The sequence below is a fragment of the Myodes glareolus genome, chromosome 4 (assembly GCF_982192425.1).
Source record: "Myodes glareolus chromosome 4, mMyoGla1.1, whole genome shotgun sequence".
NCBI lineage: Eukaryota > Metazoa > Chordata > Mammalia > Rodentia > Cricetidae > Myodes > Myodes glareolus.
Window position 1 is genome coordinate 5,035,952 of NC_142029.1, and position 24,847 is coordinate 5,060,798.

General features: G+C 42.7%; 1 protein-coding gene across 1 annotated transcript in view; it reads left to right on the forward strand.

The window, feature by feature from the left end:
• Positions 1–414: 414 nt before the first annotated feature.
• Positions 415–24,847, forward strand: part of Oxsr1 (oxidative stress responsive kinase 1) — a 103,422-nt gene continuing 78,989 nt past the window's right edge. The window contains exon 1 of the mRNA XM_085689032.2: positions 415–768. Within this exon, the coding sequence (XP_085545158.1) occupies positions 699–768 (70 nt within the window). The 5' untranslated portion in view covers positions 415–698. The remainder of the gene's footprint in view (positions 769–24,847) is intronic.

Here is a 24,847-nt window from a genome sequence, read left to right on the forward strand (position 1 = left end):
TGATGTCCACTCCCACCAGTTGCCCTTCTCACGCTTCCTCAAATCAACCAATAAGTAAGACGTGAAGACCGCAACTTCCCTCAGCCGCTACAGGAAGCTCCGCCCCCTCCGCTGGGCCCTCAGTGGCTGCCATGCTTAGTGTGGCTCCCCGTTCCGAGGCCGTTGGCTGTCTCTTGGCTTTCGTACGCCCTCAGAGAACTCCTCCACGAGCATTTCTTCCCTCCGACAGTCGACTTCCCCTTCTCTGGATCCTCCCTCGCTCGCTGCTTGCCCCGCCACACCTAAGATGGCGGCTGTTCGGGTCGAGGCTTCCCCAGCGTGGTGACGTCACGCGCAGCGTGCCGGCAGGTGGAGGGAGAAGGGAAAGTTTGGCCCGTGCTTGGGGTTCGGGTGGAGGGCGGGACAGAGGGGCAGGGCCGGGGAGAAGCTCGTGTCTCGGTGCCGCGGAGGCTGAGGCCGGCTCGTGGACCGGGCTAGGGACCGCGGGACGCGGAGTCGCAGGAGGCGACGTCGGCCGCAGCCGCGCGTCCCCGCCTCGGGGCCGCGCTCGACCCGCGCGCCCCGGCGTCGTGCGCCCCAAGTCTGGGCCAGGCGGCTGGTAGGGGGCGGCGGCTGGGCGTGGGGGAGGCGTGCGGCGAGTTGACCCCGAGAGTCCCGTGTGTGAGGGAGCGCCGAGTCAGGCTCTGCCAGCGGCCGTCATGTCTGAGGACTCGAGCGCCCTGCCCTGGTCCATCAACAGGGACGACTACGAGCTGCAGGAGGTGATCGGTGAGAGCCGAGGGCCCGAGCCTTGCGGGGCACCGGTGCGAGGCGTGCGCCTGGGGTGGGGCTCCCTCCGCGGGGAGAGGCGTACCTGGGACATACGTGTCCTGTGCAGAAAGGCGTGTGGATGGGCGGCAGGCCTAGTCGAGAGCTGTGTATCCCCGGGCTTGTGGGCTGTGGGCACTTGAGTCCATTCCTGCCTCCGCGCGGCGACTCTTTCAAGTGTACCCGAAGTGCTCGGCTGCAGGGGTGGGGCTGAGGGAGGCTGCAGGTACCCGGTGCTGAGCTGCATAGACCCGGCTCTGGCTCCTTACAGCGAACTCCTCGGCGTTGACTAAGTAGAAAAGTTGTAACCGGTCTTGCAGGGAGGAAATGGGCGAGAGGAGTTATAATAAGGAATGGCTTGGACCAGGTAACTGATTCAAGAAAAATTGTTTTTCTGAGGTGAAGACTTGTTGAGTCTTTAAATGAGTTGAGGGAAGCTCGCTCCCGTCCCCCCATTGAGGGGTGAGGAGATAGGAAGACCCCGAGGAGAGAGAAAGTGCTTACTAAGTTTTAGGAAAGAGGGCACACTTGGATCTCAGAGACCTTTGAGGCCACGGTAAGGATCTGGGAGTTTTATATGTCCCTGGAGCTTCAACCGCGAACTATGGAGTGATTCCTAACTCTCTTTACCGTGTTTTGAATGTACCTGAATAGGGTCTGGGAATGCCGGTTGACTGTCACCAACCAAGGATTTTCATTCTCAGAGGCACATAGTGCTTGAGGAGATGTTTAGGGGCCTGGGATTAGGGGAGGATTTGTAGCACTGTAATGACACAGTGACCATAGACATCAGAAAAGGTTGGGTTTAGTTAAACAAAGGCTCAATCAGCTGACGTGAGCAGACCTTTGAGTGTGAAAGATTGTCTACGCGGCCAGCATCTTGTCTTAGAAGTAGTTCTGTAACAGAGACCAGCCGGAAGATCCCATAGCGTCCTTAAAGGTGCACGTTTTTATTGCACTGCTTGTGTTTAAAAAAAAAAAGAAAGAAAGAAAAAGAAATAACCCGCCATGCGGTGGTGGCACATGCCCATCCCTGCACTTGAGAGGCAGAGGCAAGAGGCTCTCTCTGAGTTAGAGGCCAGCCTGGTCTACAGAGTGAGTTCCAGGACAGCCAGAGCTGATACACAGAGAAACCCTGTTCTGGGGGAGGAGGGGAGGCTGCCCAACAAATTTCTGTGTGTGCACCTGTGGGCAGTAGAGGATAGACTTTCTTGTTTGCGCTCCACTGTATTTTTTGATGAGTCTCATTAGTTGACCTAGAACGCACTATTTGACTGATGGTTAGTGAGACTCCAGAGACCTCCTGTCTCTGCCTCCAGTGCGGGATTACAGGCTCTTTATGGATCTGGCTGCTGGGGATCCAAACTCAGCAGGCCCTTTACACTGAGCTATCTCCCCAGTTGTTCTCCACCCCACTCCCCTTTTAAGGGGAGCTCTCAGGTAGCTCAGTCTGACTGCAAATTTGCCATGTCTTTGAGGCTGGTCTTGAATTCTTTATCCTTCTACCTCCATTTCTCTAAATTTCATTTTTATACTTTATTGGTCCCCTGTTTTCCAACAACATGGACCAAGTTTTAGCTAAAAAATAGCAGCTGCCTAGTAAGATGGTTCAATAGGTAAATGGCACTCCTGCCAAACCTGATCATCTGCCCCCCCCCCATAGAAGTGTAAGAAAACATAAAGTATGTCTGATCTTTAGGTCACTTTATAGCTCTGTCCTTGCTGAATGTTGGGTCTTTAACATGAACTGCTTGAGCTAGCTGCTGCATCTCTCTTGCTTGGGACTTTAAATTTCATATTGAAGGAATCTCCCATATTTAAGTGGGAGATTCCAGAATGATGTCAGAAAAATAAAGAGTCCCTATTATTGTTCTGGAAGAATAGCATTGCTCTTTTTTCTGGTGGAGTGTACATCCTTCCTAATTTCCACATCCTAACTCTAGGGGTGGTTGTGATCATTCTTGATGCTTTTGCTGTTGAGCTGCAAACTTTCAGAGTTGCAAGGGCTGTAGAGATTTAGTGACATTAATTCTGTATAGTCAGAACCATAGAACAGAATGTTTGAGTGGGCTATAGGAACAGAGTCTATTAGTTTTCTAAGAGTGGATTTGCACAGTGGTCCAAACTTCATCAGAAGGTTAAGAACCAGTGTGATTTGGTCATCTGACGGCTGGAGAGACTTAACCACTAAGATGGCACAGTGGTCCAAACTTCATCAGAAGGTTAAGAACCAGTGTGATTTGGTCATCTGACGGCTGGAGAGACTTAATCACTAAGATGGCTTAGTGGTTAAGAACACCTACTGCCCTCCTGAGGACCTGAGCTTGGATCCTGGCACCTGTGTCACATGCTCACAGCTGCCTGTAATGGAAGCTCCAGGAGGTCTGATGACCTCTTCTGGTCTCAGGCATCCACCCGCACATACATGCCATTTGAATGCATGCGCGCGCGTGCACACACACACACACACACACACTCTTAGATAAAAAATAAAAATAAATTGTATTAAGTATGGTTTAATACCATGAGTTTCAGCCATTACAACATTTATTGATTTTGGTTTTTTTGGTGGGAGTAAATTTACTTTAAATCATCACATCATCCAGTTTTAGACATTCCCATCATCCCTGTGAGATTCCTCTGTACTTCCTGCCCCCAGTCCCAGGCAACCACAAATTTATTTTTGTCTATAGATTTGTTTATGGATATTTCATTTAAATGGGATCATATAATAATGTGACCTTTGCTGTTTGGCTTCTGTCACATAGCACACTATTTTTACTTTCCTAAAAACATTTGTGAAAGTGTAATTTACATCCTTTAAAATCAGCCTGATCAAAGTGTCCAGTTCAGTAATACTTTAGTGAGTTTGCAGAGTTGTTCAGTCGTCACCACAACCCAGTTTTAGAGCATTTCTCTCATTCCAAAATGATGCCTCACATCCATTTGCAGTAACTCCCTGTTCCACCCCAGCCCCAGGCAACAGAACTTTACTTTCTGTCTGTATGGGTTTGCCCTCTGGACATTCATGGGAGAGTAATCATCTAATGTGTAGTCCTTGATCTTTGTCATCTCTTACTTTGGGCACTTTGCCGATCCATAGCAACAAGTAACAGTTCCTTCTCATTGGACACCAGTTGATGAATGTTGGATTGTTTCTGCTCCTTGGCTGTTTGGAATAAAGCTATTAGTATTTACATTAAGTCTTCTTGGGAATGTTTTATTTTTCTTGCACAAGCTCAGGAGTAGAATTGCAAGGCCATAATAGTAAGTTTAACTTCTCTCCATAAATTGTCAAATGGTTCTGCAAAGTACTCATACATTTTATATTCTACTGCGGGAGAATTTCCATTTCTCTACAACTTAGTAGTTTGCAATTTGTCTTTTTTTGTATATGTGAATGTTTATGTGTGTTGAAGGGAGCAAGCCCAGAGCCTCACACGTGTTAAACGTGTGCTGGCTGCTGAACTCCCTGCTAGCCCTGTCTCTTTAGTTAGGCCGTTCTTGTGGATGGGAAGCGGTATCTGCTGCATCTCTCTAGGACCAATGCTGGTGAAGCTCAGTTATGTTTGCTTATTAGACGTCCACACACATATCTTTCATTCTCGTACTTGGGTTGTTCTTTGAAACTTTTCTGAGGCAAGGCCCCCCTCAGGAGCCCAGACTGGTCTTGATTTGGGGGCCTTTTACCCTTCCCCTTCTCCCTCCCTCCCTCCCTCTCTTTCTTTCTTTTTTTTTCCTAAGACACGTTATCACCAGACAGCTTTGGCCTTGAATTCCCTATGTAGACCAGGGTGTCCTCGAACTCACAGAGCTCTTACTGTCTCTGCCTCCCAAGTGTGTTGGAGTTAAAGGTATGCCACTGCTTGGCTCTAGAAATTTTTTATTTTATTTTATTTTTTTTTATTTTTTCTTTTTAAAAAATTGTTATCTTTATGGGGGGCACCAGACCCCATTATAGATGGTTGTGAGCCACCATGTGGTTGCTGGGAATTGAACTCAGGACCTTTGGAAGAGCAGCCAGTGCTCTTAACCTCTGAGCCATCTCTCCAGCCCCTTGGCTCTAGAAATTTTGCTTAAATTTTTTTTTTATTAATTTATTTTGAGATAGGGTTGAGACCAGGGTCTAGCTATGTTGTTCTGGCTGGCCTGAACTTGAGGTAATCCTTCTGCCTCTGCCTCCTGAGGATTGGGATTCTTAGGCTTGAGCCACCACACCTGGCTAAACTTTTACATTTTAATGGTTTCTTTTTATGTTGATTTTTGCCTTTGGTGTATATATACCTAGGACATCTTTACCCAATATTATACAGTTTTTTTCTATTTTCTTTAAACATTGTAACTGTAGCTGTTATATTTTGAGGATATTTTTGAGGTTTTTGTATGGTGAGAGGTAAGGTAAACACCTGGTTTTGTTTAAAGAGGTTGAGACATAGAAGAGGAGAGAAGAGTCTTCTGAAGTCTGTTCTGCTTCTCCTGTGTTCTGGGGATTGGACTCAGGTCCTCAGGCCCCTCTACCCTTTGAGCAACCCGCCGGCCCCTTGTTCTCCTTTATGGTAAAACAGCAAAAACTCTGCCCTGGGAACATGTTAAACATTCAGAAGACTTCCTTTTAAAGAACTTTATCATTGTAAAGACGTTTTGACAAGCTTTAACGTTTCCTATTTGCAGAAGGAGTTGATTCCCTCACAGTTAATCATTCATCCTTTTAGTAACTTTGAACTCATGTCTAGTCTAGTCTTACATTAGACATTTTTAGCATATTTCGACTTGATGACGGCTTTGCGGCTCAGAGCATGTGCTGTTATTCCAGAGGACCAGGGTTCAAGTCCCAGAACCCATGTTTGGTAGCTCACAACTGCCTGTAACTCCAGCTACAGGGGATCTGACACCGTATTCTGGTCTCTCTGTGTGTGTGCACACAAATAAAAATAGAATGTTTAAAAAAAGAATTTGAGCCTGGTCATACTATATTTGATATGTGTGGAGAGTTTTAAAGATAAGGAATTTGGGGGTAGACTGACTAACCTTGTCTTTACCACTCAATAGCTTTGCAATTGTGGCCACATTTTGTGCATTTTTTTTAAAGATTTATATATTACGTATACAGTGTTCTGCCTGCATGTATGCTACTGGCCAGAAGAGGGCACCAGATCTCATTACAGATGGTTGTGAGCCTCCATGTGCTTGCTGGGAATTGAACTTAGAACCTCTGAAAGAGTAGCCAGTGCTCTTAACCTCTGAGCCATCTCTTCAGCCCACCCCCCTTTTTTGTTTTTGTTTTAAATAAATATTGGTGTTTTGTCTGCATGTATGTCTGTGTGAGAATATCAGATTCCCCGGAACTGGAGTTATAGACAGTTGTGAGCTGCCTTGTGGGTGCTGGGAATTGAACCTGGGTCCTCTTGAAGAGCAGCCAGTGCTCCTAACCATTGAGCCATCTCTTCAGTCCCTGTTCAGCTTGTATTAAATACGCCCTAAAGTACTTGTTATTGCCTGTTTTCTTTCCTTCTATTTGTCTTTTCTGTGAAAGGGTCTCTGCATAGTCTTGTCTATCCTGGAACTTATTATGTAGATCAGGCTAGCTGCAAACTTACAGAAATCCACCTACCTTTGCCTCCCAGTGCTGTGTTAAAAGGCTTGCACCACCATGCCCGGCCTCTTTGCCTTATATTTCTCAGATTCTGATATTGCTATGAAACATGAAATTCTTTGTGATTTGAAATCTTTAAAAAATTTGTGTGTGGAAGAATCTTGGTGGTCTGTGCACATGTGTGTGTATGTTTTATGTGTACCCCTTGTGTGGAGGCCAGAGGTGGACATGGGTGTCTTCTGTGTGTCCCTATTTTGTCTTGTCTCTACATCCCTGCACTCCACCCTCTGCTGGTTACTCAGCGTTTACATAGGACTAGTGTCCGAACTCAGGTCTCCATGTTACTCAGCGTTTACATAAGGGCTAGTGTCCGAACTCAGGTCTCCATGTTACTCAGCGTTTACATAAGGGCTAGTGTCCGAACTCAGGTCTCCATGTTACTCAGCGTTTACATAAGGGCTAGTATCCGAACTCAAGTCTCCATGTTGTTAGTCACTTTACCCCTGAGCCATTTTTCAATTCATTTTTCAATTCAGTCTTATGATTTGAATTGAAATCTCATTAAAAAATACTGATTTATTATCTATACAGTGTTTTGCCTATATCTATTATAAGCTTACTGGAGCATCTCTGCATGCCCCCTCTCCCTTCCAGGTTTCATTCATGTTTTGGTGGATTAGACATAGTAATATATCTGTATAAGACTCTGCCACTGTGGTATTGTAAAGCTACATTATGGTGACAGAGACAAGAACCTTGGCAAGGAAGGACTGTTCCATGTGACTTTTATTGTCATCTGAAAGTCTCAGTGTGACTGGTTACTTCAGACTAAGTTTAAAACTGGAACATTTTAGACTAGTTTTGAGATTGGATTTTGGTTGATACTCATCCTGCTTTGACAAAGGCAATCCAATAGCTTTGTTCTTTACTTTCTTCTCATCATTTTAATATTTATCAGTTTTTACTAGCTACACATTTGAATCTTTAAAATCATGATTTCAGATTTCTCAACCATCCCTCCATAATCATGAAAGACTTGGGTTCTGCCTGTAGTGATGTGTTTTCTGCATAGTTAGGAGAGCCGAGTGACATTTTCAGTGAGGCCGTCATTAGATCCTCAGCTTCATAGGCTAATTCAGAAATTGTATTTGTCTGCATGTAACATCAAACAAGTAACAGTGGCTTAATACAGTGCTTCTCTATAGAAGACTGGGTGGCTAGCAGTCCAGACATCTGAGGCCCTTGGTTTCATACCATCACAACCTAGCCTGTGACGCTCATATTCATGATGGTGTGGTATTTGTTTCACCTCCAGCTTCATGCTCACATCTGGTCCAGAAAAATGGGGCAGAAAGACAAAGACAAGACATGGCTGCTGAGTTAGCACCCTTTCTAGGAACTTTTTCTTCCTGGCTGCCTTAATCATTGACTTCTATTTATTGCTTTGAACTTTGTAACTTGGGCATTGCAAGGGAGACTGGGGATTGAAGCTTTTTAGCTGGGTTGTACATTATTACTTCACTAAAGTAGAAAGCTGTGTATAAAGCTGCTGCTTTGTTTTGTCAAAACTAGGTAACTAATCCCCAAGGTTCTCTTGATTAAGATATAAATTCTTATAATTTTATTTATTTTATGTGCATTGGTGTTTTACCTGCATTTCTGTCTGTGTGAGGGTGTCAGATCTTGGAGTTACAGTTTATACCATGTGGGTGCTGGGAGTTGAACCTGGGTCCTCTGGAAGAGCAGTCAGTGCTCTTAACCGCTGAGCCATCTCTCCAGCCCAGAATGGGTTATTTTTGTGTTCTGTCTTAAGCAAGGAATTTCTTTTCCTTGATGAATATTCCACTATTTGATTAGTTTATTCAAGTATTTATTGTGCACCTGTTATATCCAGGTCTAGGTGCAGAAGTGAAGCAGGGAAGCGAATTCAGAAGTTCTTCCTGTCCTGGAGTCCATGGCTCTGCGTAGGTGAAGAGGGGAAGGATTGTAGGTTGGCAGAGATAGACATGGTGTGCAGTTTTAAATAGGCTAGGGAAAGCATCAAATGTGCGACATTGAGGGGAGACCTGAAGGAGGCGTAGCAGTAATTGTGTTCTTATCATAGAGAGTTTGTTCCAAGAGGAACTGAAGAGAAGAGTAGGTGTGGGTGGCAAGAGCAGAACAAGGCAGTGAAGTAACACACAGGTGAAGAGGTTCAAAAGATAGTGTGGTAGGGATGCAAGGCCTCGGCCTTGGTCAGAATTTAAGTCCTTCAGGGAATTTAACATTGTTTATTTGTGTGGGCATAGGCATGCATATAGACGTCAGAGCACAGGTTGTGTAAATTAGTTCTTATTCCACTGTGCTGGTTTGAATGAGAAAGGCCCGTAGGTTCATATATTTGAATACTTGTTCCCTGGTTGGTGGAACTGTTCGGGAAGGATTAGGTGTGGCCTTACTGGAGGAGCTGAGTCACCAGGAGCAGGCTTTGAGGTTTTAAAAGACTCCTGAGGACTCCTACTTCTCTCTGGCTGCCCCTTGGCCGTGGATAAAATGTGAGCTCGTAGCTGTTCCTTCACTCGGCTTTATGGACTCTTCTAACCCTCTGCAACCCTCCGTAAACCAAATTCAACATTCTTTCATAGTTGCCTTGGTCATGGTGATTATCACAGTGACAGAACACTAACTGAGAAATCCACTTTGTGTGTCCTCGAGGAGTAAACTCCAGTTGTCAGGACTCCACCCAGTGAGCTGTCTTGTAAGCCTGAGCTTCACTTTTGCTTTGAGAAAGGTGGAAAGTTATCTTAGGGTTTTGAACATTGGTTTAACTTGAGCTGCCTTGCATTTGTAAACTCAGGCTGCTCTATGAAGTTTCTATTGTTTTGTTGGACCCGAATGTCCAAACACTGAGAAGGAGTCACCCCCAGAGACCACCTCACACACCACAGCCAATGCAAAAGCATGAGGATTTTATTAATTCTGTCATGACAGGGTCCCTCAGCACTCGGGAAGCTGAGAGACTTTGAATAGCTGGTACAGGCTACTTTTAAAGGAGAAGGCCACAGAAGCAAGGGGGGTTGTTCTTTGACCATTATGATTGGCTTATTCGAAAGGGCTATTACCAATAATTGGCTGGAGAGCTATTGTCAGATCAGATAAGCTATTGTCAGGTAAGAGGTCATTTTGACTCCATTTCCCAAGGGACTGAATCAAAACATACGTGTATGGGTAATTGTTCAGGAACTGAGTCAACACCTTAAAGGTTATCTTGCCCCAATTTCTGGAGAACATACGTGCATGTGTAGCTGCTAGGTCCTTGGTTCCCAGGGGAGGAGGGTAAGCACTTTGGCATGGAGGCTGAGAGGGTTCAGAATTGTCAGAAATGGCTTCAGAATTGTCTTAAAGTCTTACAGTTTGTTTTTAGAGACAGCATCTCTTTTTGTTGTTTGTTTTGTTTTGAGATGGAGCTTCTCTGTGTAACAGCCCTTGCTGCATGGCTATCCTAGAACTCACTCTGTAGACCAGTCTGGCCTCGAACTCACAGAGATCCTCCTGTCTCTGCCTCCTGAGTGCTGGGATTAACGGCGCCCGTCACCACCCTCAGCTCTATGTATGAGGTTTTTGTAAGGTTCAAGTCTAGAAAGAAAAGTTGTCTAAGGTAGAGAAGTGTCCGTGGAGGTGAGGAGAGTGGTCAGGTTCAGGACGTAATATATATCAAGGGTAGCACATTGTATGCGTGAGAAAGGGGAGGTAAAATGACTCCTAGATTTTTGTCTGGAACATTGGGAAGGTGAAGTTACCGTCCCCTTTAGTGGGAGATCCCCAGAATGAGGAAGAAAGCCGATGATGGCTCATTCTTTGGAAAGCCAGGGGCTGTTTGAATAATGACTCAGTGTATATGGCAGAATGTCTTTATTTTCACCTTGTGTGCAGAGGCTAACTTGATTTGATGGCATTATTCTTACAGCCAGTTCATTTGTTCTTGGGGCCATAATTTTCAACAAGACTGACAGCAGGCCTTATTTTTAGGAAGCTTTAAAAAGTGTAAATTTTAATACTTTGCAGAGTCAGGTGACTGCCTTTGTCATTTTATTTTATTTTATTGAGTTAGGGTTTTAATATGTTACTTTTGCTGTCCTGGAACTCACTTAGTAAACTAGGCTGGTCTGCCTTAGCATCCCAAGTGCTGGGATTAAAGGTGTGCTCCACCACCACCTGGTGTCTTTGTCTTAGTGGTGGTTTGAATAGGCACATAGGGAGTGGCACTATTAGGTGTGGCCTTGCTGTAGTAGGTGTGGCTTCTTTGGAGGAAGTGAGTCACTAGGGAGTGGACTTTGAGGTCTAAAAAAGTTCAAAGTTGGTTAGTGTAGAACAGTCTCTTCCTGTTGCCTGTGGATCCAGATGTAGAACTCTTAGCTGCCTCTCAGTACCATGTCTGCCTGCATGAGGCCTTGACAATAATGGACTAAACTGTTGAACGATAAACCAGCCCAAATTAACTGTTTTCCTTTATAAGAGTTGCTGTGGTCATGGTGTCTCTTCACAGCAATAGAAATCGTAACAAAGACAGTTACCTTTTATGATAACAGTCTGACTTAGCTTGTTTCTTCAGTAAATGCAAAGCCTCACTAAGAAATACCTTAAAATCTCTAGACCATGTATTTCCTATGTTTTTTAAGTCAGGATTTTTCTGTGTAGCTCTGACTGTCCTGAAATTCACTCTGTAGACCAGACTGGCCTCACATTCACAGAGATCCTCCTGCCTATGCTTCCTGAATGGTGGATTAAAGGCAGGTGCTACTACCTCCCGGCTGTGACTAGGTTTTTTATGGCGTTTTTCATATATATGAAATTACATTTTGCTGTGACAAGACTACAAGCGTTTTTCATATATATGAAATTATATTTTGCTGTGACAAAAGACTACAACCAATGCAGCTTACAAAAGGAAGCATTTAAGTCGGGCTGTGGTGGTGCACACCTTTAATCCCAGCACTCGGGAGGCAGAGGAGGGTGGATCTCTGTGAGTTTGAGACCAACCTGGTCTACAGAGTGAGTTCCAGGATAGCCAGGGCCACACAGAGAAACTGTAATTCGTGAAACAAAAACAAACAAAAAGGCATTTAATTTGGGGGCTCATAGTTCCAGAGGATTAGAGGCTATAACCATCACTGCAGGGAGTTTGGCAGCAGGCAGGCATGGTGCTGGTTTCAGTAGCTGAGTTTGCATCTTGACAACTACCAAACTAAGATGCTATCTGTGTGTATTGAAACCTCAAAGCCCACACCCAGTGGCACACCTCTTCTAACAAGGCCATACCTCCTAATCCTTTCCAAACAGTTCCACCAACTGGGCACCAAGTATTCAGATACATGAGCCTGTGGAGCTGTTCTCATTAAACAACCACTATGCTTCCCAGCCTTATCTGCCCCTCCTCTTTGCTGGTGCCCGTCCTCCACCCAGGTAGTCTTCTCTCCTGCATTCACAGAACTTCCTCTGTCCTCTCTCTGCCCTTCCTGACAATGCCTTCTGTTTCTTTTTTGAAAGATTTTTTGAGACAGCTCATCCCCACTTTGTGAATTAATGTGTTTTGGTGGTGATATATGCTAACATTGAAGTTAGGGAAGTAAGGCAGGGCAGACTGGGAGGAGGCAAGGATGAAAAGCTGGGCTTGAGGACGCAGCAGAAAATCTATGGACAGTGGCATTAGGGTAGCTGCTCCCACTCCTGGAACGCGCTCGTGAGGGTCCTTCTTACCGATGCCTGTCTGTTACACCAAATCCCTAGTGGCAGTCTTGCCTGTGCAGTGCACTTCTTCTGTGCTCAGACAACTGTGGGGAGCCCTGCAAGTAAGCTTGTGTTTTAAAGGGCCCTCACTGTGCTGAGGCTCTGATTCAGAGAGTGCCCTTAAAACTTGTCTCTTGTCCTCCCGTTGCTATAGGCTTTTTTTTTTTAAATCTATTTATTTATTTTTGGTTTTTCGAGACAGGGTTTCTTTTGTAGCTTTGGAGCCTGTCCTCTGGTGACCAGGCTGGCCTTGAACTCAGATCCGCTTGCCTCTGTCCATTGCTATATTCTTGCAAAATATTTTAGAGACTAGTTAATAATTATGAATGATTTTTGGGTATCCTTTCCTATTCTATTATCAATTGCTGTTTTTATGACATAATTATTTTTCTAATTAAAGAACGTGATCAGCTAGCCCGAATTAGTAGTATTGAATGTCTGATTACTATATTACCATAGTGCCTTATGTTAGAACTTTGGAATGTTTGAACTTTTGTTTTAGGAAAATCCTATAAATATGGATAAAGGTACTTGTACTTGTTAGAAGAACTGAAGCTGCAGGTTTCTTACCATCAAATGATAAAACACCAGCCCTTTGTCCTTGGCCATACCAGAGCTTAACTGATACATTGCTTATAGAGACTTATTCATTGAATTAAACTTGAAGCGACAAAAGGATCATTCTAGGACCAGTGAGATGGCACAGCAAGGGGGTAAGGGTGCTTTTCGCCAAAGCTGACAACTGTTGACACAACCCACAGTCTCTCATCTTAAAGGGAGTAAGAGAGTTCATTCTGGAGCCATTTTGAGTAACCATTGCCTGGGAACATATATTTATGTTACTCCAAAATTTATGTTTCAACGTGGACACACTTTCATGGTTTTACAGAACAAAGAGAGTCGTAAATCAAGGCAAGTTTAAAACACGTTGGTGGGTGCATCAGAGAGGCAAGTACAGAAGATGGGGGAGCTATTCAGTAGGCCCAGGACTATTTGATGACATTGTTAGCTTTTGGGTTGGTGGAAGCTAGTGGTCTGCTATTAGTCACAAGATGTTAGTTCAGACACGGAGGTGGGCATAGAGTTGGCTGTTCTAGAAGGTTAGAACTGCTCAGGATAAGGTAATCAGCTTCTGGACCTGCAATATTCCAGTCTCTCCACAGTCCTGAAATTCTAATTAGTCTCTGCAGACATAGTTCTTTTCAGACATTTTTATCCACACAGCCTGAGTTCAAGCCCCAAAATCCACTTGATGAAAGCAGAGAACTAACTCTTCTAAGTTGTCCTTTGACCTCTACGTGCATACTAAGATGTGATCTGTGTACACATACTAAATGTAATAAAAAGATAATTCTAGATGAACAGTTATGACTGATGTTTCGATTTGCTATTTTATTGTTAGTTCATTAACTAAGTTGTGTGTTGAGGAAATAAGAACTAAGTTAAAACCATTCCGTTGTATGTATAGTGAAAAGTGAAATGTATGCCCTGGCATTGCTGACACGTGCGTGGGCAGCCCGAATATGGCGGTTCTGTTGAACTTGTGCATATTGACTTTCATGATCTAAGTTGATGAGGATGACTGACATGGTCTCTTCGTCAAGAGGGCACCAGCTCTCACTACAGATAGTTGTGAGCCACCATGTGGTTGCTGGGAATTGAATTCAGGGCCTATGGAAGAGCAGGCAGTGCTCTTAACCGCCAATCCATCTCTAGTAATCCCATATCTGTGCCTTTTGTTTCTCAGGTTTTTAGTTACCTATTATCACCCGAGACCTGAAAATTTTATTTATTTGTTTGTTTTTGAGACAGGATTTTTTTGTGTAGTTCTGGCTGTCCTGGAACTTGCTTTATAGAAAGAACAGGTTGGCTTCGAACTCAGCAGAGATCACTCAGCCTCTGCCTCCCAAGTATTGTGATCAAGTGCCACCACACCTGACTGAGATCTGAAAAATTTAAATGGAAAATTCCAGAAATAGCTCCTGAGCTTTAAATTGTGCACTTTTGAGTAACACAGTGAGACTGGCTACAGTTCTTACTGCTGGACATGGAGTCCAGGATGTCCATGCTGCCGTCTCTGTCAGCAGGTGTTCCCAGACTAAACCATGTGGTATTGGACTCAATCGGTGTTAGCTAGCCCTTAGTGATGGCCCCAATGCAAGACATAGAGGTGCTGGCAGTTCTCACATACATGACAAAGAGAAGCCATAGAGGATTTCCCTGACAACAAAACATACAAGCTGCATTTGTTTTATGTTTTTAATTTTTGCATTCACAAACACATATACACAAATGAATGATAGGCTGACCTTGAATTCAGATTCTTCTGCCTCTCAAAGGCTATAATTAGAGTTGGGATGTACCACCCAGCTCCAAGGTGAAAGGTCTTAATATTAAAAAGAAAAAAAATCAGTTGAGCATGGTAGCTCCTGTCTGTAATAGTACTGGAGAGGTAGAGGCAGGAGGATTAAGAGTTCATGGTCATCCTCTTTTACAGAGAGTTCAAAGCTAGCCGAGGCTGTAAGAGACTGTTTCAAACAAACATATGGTAATTGGGGTTGCTAAGGTATGTGATGAGAATGGATCATACATCTATAAAATTGTGAATCAGGAAATTACATATCATTGTAATTATTGTTTGAATTTGTCACTTTTTTGCTTCTTATTGTGCCTAATTTTAAGATTAAACTTTATCATAATTGTGAGAAAAGCATCATTGTAGAGTTCAGTATTACTCCCTGGTTGCAGGCATCTTCTGGGAGGGCTGGAAGGCATTCTCCATCAGTGGCAGCTGTGGCTGGGGTTTTCAGCCCCATCATGTTTTGCTTATGTAGACATTAACATAGTTCAGGCTAACATTTCAGGTTTTGTTTACAGTTAGTTTAAATTATCCAGAGATAGATTAGAATACCACTAGAGAATACTCTTAGAAAATTAACTTGATCACTAGTAACACATAATATAGATGTGAGATTGTTTAATTAGACAATGTGACTATATAGGATCTTCTGTGATTTGAAAATTCTTCTTACGGTCAGCTTCCTTCAATTATCTGTTTCTAGGACTCACATAGTGGCTTCTCACTGAGAGCAGCAGAGGGTTGAGTTTTCTGTATGGTTTTGTACATAGAAGCTAGTCTGAGTCACTGTCACTTTGCTTAACCCTGTTATACTCAAGGGCCTCATAAAAGATGTTCAGCCTTTTTAGAAGCTAATTGCAGAGTACTTCAGTGGTAGTCTGTTGGGATAGTTTTATTTCATTTTGTATCTTATTAGACAGATGGGCAGATAAAGACAAACCACTGAAGAGAAGGCAACACAAGTACATCTGATAATTATTTCCACTGAGGAAGGTATGGAAATCAGGTGTGTCCTGTTGGCTTCAGATGGCTGAAGATGACAGCTCAGTCTTCTGAATTGTAGAGTAAATCTTGAATCTTGTTTGTTGGGATGGGAGGTCATAATGAAACCTAACATTTTGAGGAGATCTCCAGATTTTCTGAAGTGGCTGTGCCATTTTGTAATCCTACTAACAATGCAGGAACATTCCAGTATTTTATTTATAATTTTCTATTGACACTTTATATTTATTTTCTGAGGTAGGATCATTTGATGTTTCCCAGCCTGGCTTTGAACTCGAGATTTTTCCATCTTATTCTTCCTAGCAACTACTCCTAGATGTTGTCTGTGCTGTCCTGGGAATTGAACCTAGTGCCATATTTATCCTAGACAAGCATTCTACCTCCATATATGTCCTCAGATCTCCTCTCCCCCAAACCAGGTCCTTGGACTTGCACTGTTACAAGGTGTGGCCTTGTTGGAGGAAGTGTGTCACTGTGGGGCCAGGTTCAGATAGTTGACTTCCTGTTGTCTGCAGGATGTAGCACTCTCAACTCTAGCACCTCATCTGTCTGTATGCCAGCATGAGGATAATGGATGAACCTCTGAAACTGTAAATGATCCACCCCAATTAAATGTTTTCTTTATCAGAGTTGCCCTGGTCATGGAGTCTTTCTTAGCAATAGAAACCCAAGCTAAGACAACCCAGAACTCTAGAATTGATTATTTCATTCCAATATAATAGAAATCTTTTCTTCTTATGAATAAAACATACATCATGTAAGTTGAGAGAAATAATGTCATACCTTCTCATTAAAACCTATAGACAACAGCACTCAATAGGCAGAGGCAGACGGATATCTGAGTTCGAGGCCAGCCTGGTCTATAGGTCTACAGAGCGAGTCAGCACATCACAAACGGGGACCTTTTTTGTTTGTTTGTTTGTTTCCCGAGACAGGGTTATTTTGTGTAGCTGTGGCTATTCTAGAACTTGCTCTGTAGACCAGGTTGACCCCTCGAACTTAAGAGATCAGCCTGCCTCTGCTATCTGTCCTATCTTATCTATCTATCTATCTATCTATCTATCTATCTATCTATCCACCCATTATCTATCATCCATCTATCTCTCTTTCCATCCATCCATTATCTATCATCCATCTGTCCGTCCGTCCGTCCGTCCATCCATCCATCCATCCATCCATCCATCCAATCTATCTGTATTTGACAGGGTTTCTCTGTGTAGCCCTGACTGTCCTGGAATTAGCTCTGCAGACCCAGCTGAAGCAGAACTCACAGAGATCTGCCTGCTTCTGCTTCCTGAGTGCTGGGATCAATGGTGTACACCACTATGCCCAGCTGTTTTTGATTTTTGGTTTTTTTTGTTTTGTTTTGTTTTTTTTAAAGATAGGCACTCATGTAGCCCTGGCTAGCCTGGAGTTCCTTATGTATATCAAGCTGGCCTGAAACTCAGAGATCTCCCTGCTTCTACCTTCTAAGTACTGGGATCAAAGGTGTGGATCACTGTTGACTGAGGTTTTTGTTCTGCCTGGTTCCCACAGTCTTTAAGTCCCAAAGAAATCACACAGAGGACTATGTTAATTATAAACTGATTGGCCTAGTATCTTATAGTATCTCAGGCTTCTTATTAACTCCTATAACTTTTATTAGCCCATAATTCTTGTCTGTGTTAGTTATGTGGCTTGCTACCTTTTTTGGCCAGTCACATCTTGCTTGCTCTGTGTCTGGCTTTCTCTCTGTCTGGGTGATGACTACAGACTGAAACTTCCCTCTTTCCAGAATTCTCTTTGACCTGCCTCTACTTCCTGCCTGGTCTCTCCACTTATACTTCTTGCCTGGCTACTGGCCAATCAGCGTTTATTTAAAATACAAGTGACAGGGTACAGACCCTTGTCCCACAGTACCCCCCCCCCTTTTTAAATAAGAACTCTGAGTCGAATCTCCTTTGTTTAGCTTTTCTATTGGCCATTATCCATAGTAACTTGTAATGAACGTTCTAAACAAAGGCAAACATCCATAATCCATTTTTTGGGAATGTGGACATGGTTTTTCCAGGCTACTTCCTGCTGATTGGGGGTGCTGATAATCTTATGGGGACCTAAAGAAAATTTAGAATTATGATCAAGTCCTGACTGGAGTATCTTGTGAGGTTGATCATCTCAGACAGCAGTCTTTGAACTGTTCAGGATGTAGAACTCAGACCTCTGGGCCATTCCTCCTATTGGAGATTTCTTGGGGTCTTCCTTGGTCAAACCTAATTTTTCTTAACATAGAATGAATCCATGGTCCCTCATTTCCAGTGGGAACAAAAGCAAAACCTCTTCTCCAAAGTAACATATCTTTTGACTTCAATTTTAAAGTCAATCCATTTTCAATATATATTTATATATATATATGTATATATATAAATATTTCAATATGTGTAGTGAGGAGCTGCGGGCAGGCCTTCTTTTTGTCCTGCCCGGCTCCCGCACAGCTAGCTTAGCCCCAGAAATAATAACCCATAAGTTGTATTCATTTAAATACTGCCTGGCCCATTATCTCTAGAGAGTTAGTTACTGACTAACTCTCACATCTTGATTAACCCATTTCTAATAATCTGTGTAGCACCACGAGGTGGTGGCTTACTGGAAAAGATTCAGCATGTCTGACCTGGTGGCTGGCTCCATGGAGTCTGCCTCACTTCCCTTCTTCCCAGCATTCTGTTCTGTTTACTCCGCCTACCTAATTTTCTGTCCTATCAAAGGGCCAAGGCAGTCTCTTTATTAACCAATGAAAATAACACATCCAGAAGGCCCATCTACATCATTTCCCCTTTTTCTATTTAAACAAAAAAGAAAGTCTTTCACTTTAACATAGTAAAATTACATATAACAAAACAGTAAGAATTACAGTTACAATATTTATATCTATTTTATCTTTATCATAATAACGGAAAACTATAACTATAACTAACCATTCTTCAACTCCATCAAAGACTCCAGAAGGCTATAATATTACCTAAGTAAACCAGAAGTAAGCAACTTCCAAAACTCTAGAAATGACAGAGACATCTTACTGCCTGGACAGTCACCCAAAGTTCCTCCGTACGTTGGGGCATCCATCTTCAGCCTACAGGCCCATAGTTTCCAGCACACATTTCCATGAAGCAGGAAAATTTCAAAGGCAGTTCAGTCACTATCTGCTGTGTCCTGCAGAATGTCTCACAGACTCTTTCATGAATCAGGAACCCTGAAAGATCATCTCACCTTTAGGCAAGTTCAGCAGTCCTCTCTCTGCGGGTTCTGTGTCCAGTTTGTGCAACAGTCCAGGCAAGAGCAGTTTCTTGCCCAAATGGCTAACCAACTCCATAAGGAGCCTCTTCGATGCCCATCTTCCTCTTGAAGTAGATTGGTGCTGCCAGGAGCAGATGTGTCTCATTGTCATGAAAAGCCCTAAGTTATTAAAACATTAAATGCCATGTTCTGTAGTCTTTGAAAGATATGAAGAATGCCTGTCTTAAATATATCTATGCACATCTAGAAAATCAAACTAACATTACTACAAGCTTGAGTATTATCAATGATTATCCATTAACAACCTATATTTTTAATTATACATTGCATTTTAAATGAACTACATAATCACAATACCTCAGTCAAGATCAGAAATATATATACATATAACAAAATTGACCTTAAAATTCATAACAAAGCAAATTATTCATATCTATATCATATCCCCCTTTAAATGTAAAAAAAACATTTATAAGCAATATTTGGGAATATGGACGTAGTTATTTCTCTCCAAACTTCTTCCTGCTGTATAGGGGCGCTGTTAATCAGGTCTTTCATGGTAAAACCTATGTGCTAGGTTCATCTCAGTCGGCAGTTGAGCAAAGTAATTTCTTGAGGGTGTTCATAGCAACCTTTCAGGAGAGCATGGTCTATCATACCATATTGGGATAGAAGCAATCCACAGGGTCTCATCCTCTGTAAAAACAAAAGAAGAACTTTTCCAAAGCATCATATCCTTAGATCCAAATTCTGAAGTCAAGGTATTTTCAAAATACCTATCTTGGGTTAGTTCAGTATCATTTATAAACAAAAGTCTTTTAGCAGCTGTTGCTCCTTCCTCAGCATTCAAACAATTCAAAGAGAGCATAATAGCATACAGTATCAAGATTCTCTGTGTATTTTCCATCTTTATTTTAACCTCGATTTCTTTTATTTTTACTTTTACTTTTAGAGACAGGTTCTCTGTATATTTTTGTCCTGGAATAACTCTGTAGACCAGGCTGTCCTTGAACTCACAGAGATTCACTTGTCTCTGCCTCCCAAGTGCTGGGATTAAAGGTGCAGGCTACCACAACTTGAAGTCACAGAGGTCAATCTACCTCTACCCCTTGAAGTCACAGAGGTCAATATGCCTCTGCCTCCCAGGCATTGGGATTAAAGGTGTGTACCACCACACCCAACTACTCTTTTTTTTTTCCTTTTAACTTTAAGAACTTTAACTTTTAGCCTGCATATATTTTTAACACATAGTAAGCCATTTAGAGGTTTTCTTCGTCTTTGAATCTCCCTTTACTGTATCTCTCTCTTTTTCTGACCACATGAGTCTTTAATGGGTGGACTAAAGCCGTAGCTTTGACAGTTAGATCCAGCCCATTCCTTAGCTTTCCAGCCTCATAGCTGAGATACCGCTTGAGCCATTTTTGTTGCCACAACTCCTGTGGCATTTCAAGGTCCCTGCCAGCAAGCAAGCTGGAGCATTCTGCTCACAGACCACACTCAGTCAGACTGCCTGCCTGAAAGAGTCAGAGTTTGCCCTGTTAGGACAGCCCAGAAAGCCAGCATTTTAAAACAGCACAGCTTTTTTTCCTGCTACGGCTAAAAACCGAAAAGCATGCATTCAGCTTTTCACGTTGGGCACCAAATATGTATTTATATATATATGTATATGTATAATTAATCCAGCAGCATTTATAATCAAATGTCTTTTAGCAGCTTTTGCTCCTTTCTCAGTTATCAAACAATTTAAAGACAACACAATAATATACAGTATCTAGATTCTCTTGTATTTTTCATCTTTACATGGCTCAACCTCTATTTCTTTTATTTTTATTTTTAAGTTTTGGCTTTTGAGACAGGGTTTCTCTGTATATCTTTGGCTGTCCTGGAACTCACAGAGATCCACCTGCCTCTGCCTCCCAAGTGCTGGGATTAAAGGTATGTGCCACCACACCCAACTACTCTCTTTTTTTCTTTTTTCTTTTAAAGACTTTATCCTCTTTTTTTCTCCCAATCCTACATATATTTTTATTTTTTATTTATTTTTATTTATTTATTTTGCCTACATATATTTTTAAACACACAGTAAACCATTTAGAGATTTTCTTTGTCTTTGCATCTATCTTTACTGTATATTTCTCTTTTCCTGGCCACATGAGTCTTTAATTTTGCTAAGCGATATGGCCAGGATTAAAGCTGTGGCTTTGATGACTGGATCCAGCCCATTCCTTAGCTTTTTTCTGAGAGTCTAGCCTCATGGCAGAGGTACTGGCCATAGCCATATTTATTGCCACAATTCTATGGCGTTTCAAGGTCCCTGCCACCATCAAAAAGCATGCAGTCAGCTTTTCATCAACACTGTTTAAATGTTTCGTGGCAGGACCGCTCAAAAGAGTTGTAAGGTTTTGCAGCTAAAGCTGAGGCAGGAAGCCTCTGTTAAATGAGAGCTCTTGCCTCTAGCAACCAGAGCCCGCCCTAGAAAGTGCTGTGCTTAACTCTATTCTTTTCTATCTGGAATAACTTCCCAAGCTCTCTCAGGCTTTTCAGTGGATTCGGTCAGCCCCATGTTTGCATGCTAGGCCATCACATCAGGCTCTGTGTTAGCTACGTGTTTCTTGTACTTGTATAAAATATGTATCCTTTTAGTTAGCATTTTGCTCAATGCTTTTTCCTGACACCCCTCCCCACTTTAGATATTTAGGGTCTTGTTTTGTTTCTGAGATGGGATTTTACACTGTAACCTTTGTTAACTTTGAACTCCCTGAGCCTGGGTTGGTCTGGAACTCAGTGATGCTCCTGTTTTATCGTGATGCACATTCTGATTGTAGACCTGTAATGAAATGATCACTGGGACAATTACTGACAACCATACTGATTAAATCACTTAACACTTTTTTCCATTTATGGACAGACTAAGCTTGTGCCTCTGATAAACCTCTGGAGATCAAGGTCAGGATGCAGTATTTTAAAAGACAAAGCCCACAAAGACTATAATATACATTTAAGTTAATGTGGGGGTAAAATTGGCCTTGCTCACTGTTCCAATGAAACTAGCTGTCCACTGGGTTCCAATGGACCCTCCTGCCTCCTGTTTCCTCAGCACTGTGACCACAGGCATGTGCTGCCATGCCAAGCTTTTACCTGGGTTCTAGGTCTGTGATCTCAGGGTCTCATGCTTGTGTGGCAAGCACTTTATGGATGGAGCTGTCTCCCCAAACCATTTTATAGGTTGATTGGGAATCTTATTAAAGTCAAAGTCTACTGAAAGTAAATACTTGTTATAAGGGAGTGAGTATCTTTGCCTCACAATAGTGCAGATGTTTGGGTTTTGAGCCCAGCAGTCTGCCAAGGACTGTGTTGATTAGTGCAGTTACTGAGCAATACATAAACCATTTTTCCTCCTCACTTGCCAACATTTTCTTGAAATTGCTTTATGTTTGAGAGGAAGATGAGAGACTAGAGGAGGGAGAGAACTAATGAGCATTTTCTCTGTAGTGTTTAATGTTTTTCCATCTGGGGCTTACTGTACAAGAGAACGTTTAGTGTACAGTCATACAAGTGATTAAGACGTTGGGGGTGTGGATCCCATGCAATTTTGGTGAAATGTATGAAGGATGGAGAGCTGGTAGGGGTAATTTATCCTGTGTTTTGGGAAAGATTCAAGTACTTTTGAATCTTAATAAGCTCACCCTAGACCAAATAATACTTGATATGCACATGTGTTTGAGTAGTTAAATAACTGAAAATTGCATAAGGAGTAAATAAGTGAGTAATAGCAATCATTACTTGAGCATTTCTCTGTTGGGCACATGGTTGGGAAATGGAAGTTTATTCTATCATTGGTGGAGCTGTGGTGTAAATTTCAGTCTTCAATAGTAGTTTTTGAAAACAGGTGAACTTTGAGTCAGGCATTGAAAGGAGAACATTGTGCGGGTTAATATATAGAAAGACACCTTACTTGCATGAAGGTGCTAAATTGCATTAGGTTCATGAAAAATGGACACTTAATGCAGTGTGCAGTAGGCCTTGTAATCTTGGGGTCTGAGGAGTGACTTACAGGTGCACACTTCAGTCTTGGTGGAGGGAGTTGCAGTTTAAGAGTAGTGCAGTCAGGAAGGCCTGTGCTGGGCCAGGGAGGAGAGGGAGGGTGTCTGGGTGGCTGAAGAGAATGTGAGTAAGACAACTTCCACAACCTTAAAGGGCTTGATAATGCCCTGAACCTTGTTTTTGGGAATAGGGGCAGGGAGGAAGGGGACATCGACAGAGTTTTCAAGACAGAGTTTCTCTGTGTAGTCCTGTCTCTGAGACCAGGCTGGCCTAACAGATTTTTCTGCCTCTGCCTCCTGTGTTCTGGGATTAAAGGTGTGTGCCACTATACCTGGCTAGAAGTTACCGTTTTAGAATGTCTGCTTGATTAAACTTTTTGCCCTTAGGATATTTTGTAGTCGTCACTCAGGGAAAGAGTGAACCTACCTTAGTGGAATGAGGAGTCTCTTCCACTCCTCATTCTCAGCTCCTCGCAGCCACCATTTTGTCTCTGGATTTGCGTATTCCGAACATTTTACATAAAGGAAATCTGGTAATATGTGTCTTAGATGCTGGACTTCCCTCTCTTAGCCTATTCTTTTTTTAGGTTTACCCATGCTGTAGTGTGTGTCAGTATTCATTTCTTGGTTCATGGCTACAGCACTTTCAGCCTTGGCTTCCATTAATTATCCTTCCTGAGGAACAGCTGCCTCCCTCTTTCACTGACGTGGATCCTTTTAGTTACATCGAGTCCGTCCAGATAATTCAACATCACCTTCCCATCCTAAGATTTGTACTTTCCTTTCTTTTGTATTTTTTTTGGGGACTGGGTCTCATGTAGTAAGACCTGGAACTAACTCTACAGACCAGTCTGGCCTTAGACTCTGAACCTTTTGTTTCTGCACCCTGAATGCTGGGGTTACAGTTATGAACCACCTTGCTTAGCTTCTGATCTTTAGCTTGATAATATTTAACAAGTATTTTTAAAAAAGTATTTTTATTTGATGTGTGGATGTTTTTCCTACATGTATGTCTATTCATGGTTGGTACCTGTGGAGGCCAGAAGAAGGCATTCAATCCCTTGGAATTGGAGTTAGAGGTGGCTGTATACCAACTACCAAATGTATGTTGGAAGATAAAAGAGTAGCAAGTGCTTTAACCATGAGCTGTCTCTCCAGCTCTAAAATTTATTATTATTATTTTGCCATATAGGGTAATATGTCTTTAAGTTTTTTGAGATAGAATACTTACATCTTGGGGGTGGGAGCATTATTTCATGTACTGCATGGAGTACAGATTGCTCACTGTTGACCCTGCTGCTCAGTCCTCAGAGTGTTTTCTTTGTTGTTTAGATAAACTCTTTATCTTGTCTCTGAGTTCACAGATTTTGTCTGTGTGATCTGTACACCACTGAGCTCCCAACAAATGCCTTTTCTCAGTCAGTATATATCTTATTTGTATAGTTCATTTGGTCCTTGAAAAATAACTTCTGGGTGCACATTTTACTATTTTTTTCTTCACATCAAGAGAAAAGATGTTTTTGGTGTGCCAAACAAACCTTTGTAGATAAATCCACAGTGTGACAGCCACTGCTGTTCATCTCCTTCAGACAAGTGCCAAGACTGAAAGAAGCAAGAACGTGGGCTGAGGACAGGCTGTGTTGGTGGAGCTGTAGTGCTCAGTCGTCTCTAGCACAGCCCCTTACACATATTCCTAAGTTACATGTGCGTGTGCGTGTGTGTATGTGTGTATGTGTACCCACGCTGTACCTATGTAGAGGTCAGAGGACAGTTTCCAGGAGTCACTTCCCTCCTTTATGTGGGTCCTGTGGCTGGAACTCCTGGGTCAGGCTCTGTAGAAAATGTCTTACAGGCTCAGCACTCCTCCCTCCCCCAAGTTTCTTCATTGGGAATATAAATCTTTTGTTAGCTTTTTGACATTCTCAGGCTGACCCCTAACTTGTCATATAGTCAAAGGTGACTTGGGACTGGGTTTACAGGGGTGGGATACTACCACATCCAGTGTCA